This window comes from Arachis hypogaea, chromosome 19 (genome assembly GCF_003086295.3).
Source record: "Arachis hypogaea cultivar Tifrunner chromosome 19, arahy.Tifrunner.gnm2.J5K5, whole genome shotgun sequence".
NCBI classification, from domain to species: Eukaryota; Viridiplantae; Streptophyta; class Magnoliopsida; order Fabales; family Fabaceae; genus Arachis; species Arachis hypogaea.
Genome location: NC_092054.1, coordinates 70,592,356 through 70,596,778, shown reverse-complemented (window position 1 = coordinate 70,596,778; position 4,423 = coordinate 70,592,356). Strand labels below are relative to the sequence as shown.

The 4,423-nt window shown below is 41.6% G+C and overlaps 1 protein-coding gene across 1 annotated transcript; it reads left to right on the top strand.

The window, feature by feature from the left end:
- The first annotated feature begins 3,616 nt into the window (after positions 1 to 3,616).
- Positions 3,617 to 4,027, top strand: LOC112778445 (uncharacterized). Its single transcript, XM_025822758.1, has one exon. It carries the CDS (start codon positions 3,617 to 3,619, stop codon positions 4,025 to 4,027), a length of 411 nt encoding a protein of 136 aa, XP_025678543.1.
- The last annotated feature ends 396 nt before the right edge of the window (positions 4,028 to 4,423 follow it).

Genomic DNA, 4,423 nt, shown 5'->3' with positions numbered 1-4,423 from the left:
TGTCTTTGTGTTAAGTTAAGCTTGAGAAAAAAAACTAGGAATCACGGCTAGGCTCAAGGTGCAAAGCGCCAAAGAAAAGAAAAGGAAATGTTGTGTTCAAGGATGAATCAAAGCTTAAGAAGGAAAAGAATCCATAATATCATCCGAGTTCTAGTTCTGAAGGATGTCCATATTTCTGAGCTTCAAAGGATAGTGAGATGCCAAACCTATTCAGAATCACAATGTCATTAACCCCACTCAGTAATTGGACAAGAGCTTGAAGGAATACTCAAGTCTTGGGCAATTTCTCTTCTCTGTCTATATTGTTTTTAGTTGCTTGAGGACAAGCAATAGTTCAAGTCTTATTATGAGAGCTGTGTTCACTCTTTTTCATAGGCTTAAAAATTAGGTATCGGACCATAGAGGGTAGTATGCAACAATCCCACTTTTAGCCAAAACAGGGTTCTATGTCCGCGTACGCGAGATGGCAAAATAGAAGGAACTTCTCGCATACCCTATACAGCCCATGTATGCGAGTGTTCGATTTAACAGGTCTGCGTACATGGGAACATGTCCGCGTACGTGAGATAACAAGGCAATGAGTAAATCTTATGTCACGTGTGCATGCACATTGATGAGCGGATATTTTATACGCTTTTTGGCATTGTTTCCATATAGTTTTTATTATGTTTTATTTAAGTTTTATTCTAATTTCATTGGTTTTAGTGCAAAATTCATATTTTTGGATTCTACTTTGAGTTTGTATGATTTTTTGGTGATTTTAGGTGTATTCTGGTTGAAATTGAGGAGTCTGAGTAGAAGTCAGATTCAGAAGCAGAGAAAGGATTGCACATGCTGTCAGGATCTGACCTCCATGCACCCGAAGGAGCTTTGCTGGAGCTACAGAGGTCTAAATGGCGCACTATCCATGGCTATGGAAAGCTAAAATCCAGCGTTTTCCAGAAATATATAATAGTACATACTTTGTTTCGGAAATAAAGGCCCAAAACTGGTGTTCAACGCCAGCCACCAGCCCTAGTCCTGGCGTCCAGTGCCCACAAGGGAGCAACTAGAGTTCAACGCCCAAAAGGGGGTCCCTAGCCAGCGTTCAACGCCCCAAAGGGACATTAGCACATGGGAAACACTTAAGCTCAGCCCAAACACTCACCAAGTGGGCACTGGAAGTGGATTTTTGCACTATCAACTTAGTTTATCTTATTTCTGTAATCCTTAGTCACTAGATTAGTATATATAGGAGAAGATCACCCTTGTTTAGGATCTTCTTCCTCTCCCATTATTTTTTAATACTATTATGTACAGTATGAGTCACTAAACCTCCTAGGTTAAGGTTAGGAGCTCTGCTGATTTCCATGGATTAATAAAAGTACTACTATTCTACTCAATTTGTGTGTGACTCTATTCTAAGATGTATCTTCGTTCTTCAATGTGAGTCCTAACCAGAGATCACTGAACCAACATCTTAATTATACATCTCTTAGATGGCTAATCCATGACTTTGTTGGAGACTTCTTGAGACACAGTTCAGCCGAGGTATGGGGAGATTAGGGTCATCGTGGTAGAGGTTAGAACCAAAGCCACAGCATTCTCTGATTCGGAATATTCGACCTTGTCTGTCACATTTTGAGTAGGATCATCAAGGGGATGTACTGCAAGAGCTTTACCCTCCTTTAGATTGGGCGCACAGTAAAGCTGGTGTTCGGCCAGAGAGAGGAAGATTCAGCGACCGCAGCCGTACAGCGTTGATTACTTACAGCTTGCGATGGAAGGAATCACTCACAGTTGGAGAAAGACAGTAGGAAAGGTTGATCTAGAAGAATGAAGCTTCTCTGAAGCCTCAACCATTCCCTTATCACTGGTTTCACTCAAATTAACTAATTTCATTCCTATTTATGTTTTATGCGTTTATCTCAACAAACTATCTTTTCTATTCGCCCGACTAAGATCTACAAGGTGTCCATAGCTTGCTTCAAAACAACAATTTTCGTGAGATCGACCCTGACTCACCTCAGGTATTACTTGGATGACCCAGTGCACTTGCTGGTTCAGTTGTGCGTAGTTAATTTCCTTACACCAAGTTTTTGGCGCCGTTGCTGGAGATTGTTCGGATTTGACAAACTACTGGATTATCTTGTTGCTTAGATTAGGTACTTTTTATTTTTGTTTTAGTCTTTTATTTTCTTTTTCAGAAAAAAAATTTCAAAACCCTTTCTTTTCTTTTTGATCTTTATCTATTTGTTTGAGTCTTTGATCTTGTTCTTGTTAAAGTTCGAATTTTTTTCTTTCTTTTAAGAAAAAATTTCAAAAAAAGTGTCTTTTGTTTGAGTCTTGTGTCAATCCTTAAGTTTGATGTCTCTTTTTTATCTTTGGTCCCTTTGGTACTTTTGGTCTATCTTCTTTTGGGTCTTTAGAAAATTATTCTTGTACTTTCTTTTATTTGATTTCAATTTCTTTAAATTTGATGCCTTTTGCTATTTTTCATGTAAATTTGGAAAAATTAGTGCCTTGGCTTTTAAAATTTTAAGTTTGGTGTCCTTTAGTTGTTCCTTATTTGCTTTGAATTTTCAAATTTGTTCTTTGTGTTCTTTCTTGGTATTCAAGTTGTTTTTGTTTCTTTTCTTGTTTTGATCTTAAAATTTTTAAGTTTGGTGTCTTTTAGTGTTTGTTCTCTTGATTTTTGAAAATTAGTACTTCTTTGATTTAAAAATTTTAAGTTTGGTGTCTGTTCATACCCTGGCCCGAGCATGAGGTCCGGGCCGAGTACGCCAAAGGACCAATCTCTTAGATCGAACCTAGCCCACAACCCGACTTCTCCCAAAAGAAGTCGGAAACCCGCGACAAAGGCCCAAAGAGGCCCAATTCGACAGAATGTCATCACCTACTAGAAGGCGGTGGCCAAAAGATAAGACCTAACCACCAGATGAAAAGATAAGATAAGATAGAAGTCTTATCTCCCCAAAGGAGGTCACCTAATTCCACTATAAATACACTGGAACTCCCAAGAATAACTCATATTCCAATTCTACTACAAACCTACCTAAAGCCCATACTGACTTAAGCATCGGAGTCTTTTGCAGGTACCACCACCCCTCTTCCCAAGAGATCAAGGATCGGCGGCACCTCAGCTCCAACAAGTCAGACACGGCAGACTCAACCGAATCAGGACATCTCATCTGAGATCGACCTCAATGTTTCAGGTAACCCTCGGTACATTGGCGCCGTTGCTGGGGACCCTAGAAGTCATCCCACCATCATGGCAAACAACCTTCCAAACAATGACCACACCTCCGGATTAGAAGATGGTACACCAACAAAAAACCCGGATTTCGCACCCCTTCCCCCATCGCCAAAGGAAACGCACCATTCCAAGGGGGAAAAACAACCTCAAAACACAAAGATCCTAGATGCCATCCGCAAACAACAAGATTGCCTCAAACAGCTTGAACGAGAGGCCGAGCGACAACGGGAGGCCGAGAGAGACCTACGAAGAGAAACAAGACGACGCAGAGAGCTAGAAGAAAAACTCCAGAAGCTCGAAGCTGACCTCAAGTCCAGGACTTTTTGATCCAACTGTGAAGCTAGTCCTCACAATTAACAAGACCCATTCACGGAAGAAATCATGAAGACAAAGGTCCCAAAGGACTTCAAAGCCCCCGACATGACCCCATATGACGGAACATCCGATCCAAGCTATCATCTCAGCAACTTTAGAAGTCGGATGTACCTCACAGACGCCTCGGACGCAACTCGCTGCAAGGCCTTCCCAACCACTCTCACCAAAACAGCTATAAAGTGGTTCGACAGCCTACCCCTAAGGTCGATTACCAGCTTTGATGATCTTGCTAAGAAGTTCATAGCCAGGTTCTCCATTCAAAAAGACAAAGCCAAGCACGCTCCAAGTCTACTAGGAATCAAACGAGGAGATCGGGAGAAACTCCGAAACTATGTGGAAAGATTTAATAAAGCATGCCTTGACATACAAAATCTCCTTACAGAAGTAACAATCATGGGGCTTATCAACGGCCTGTGAGAGGGACTCTTCAGCTAATCCATATCCAAGAAACACCCTACGTACTTGGACGAAGTACAAGAGCGGGCCGAAAAATACATTAACATGAAGGTAAAAGCCCGACTGGGGAAAACCTCTAAAACTGGCTTCTCCTACCCCTCCCGGGACAAGGACAAGGAGCCATGGAAAAAGGAGGATCAACCCACAGAGAAACCTAGAAAGTACCATAACTATACCCCTCTTCGGGTATCCCTAGTGGACGTCTACGGGGAAATATGCAAGACAGAAAAGATCCCACCACCCCGTCCAATCAAGCACAAGAGGGGAGGAAGTCGGACCGAATACTGCGAATACCACAAACTCTACAGGCATCCTACCAATGAATGCTACGACTTGAAGAATCTCATAGAGAAGTTG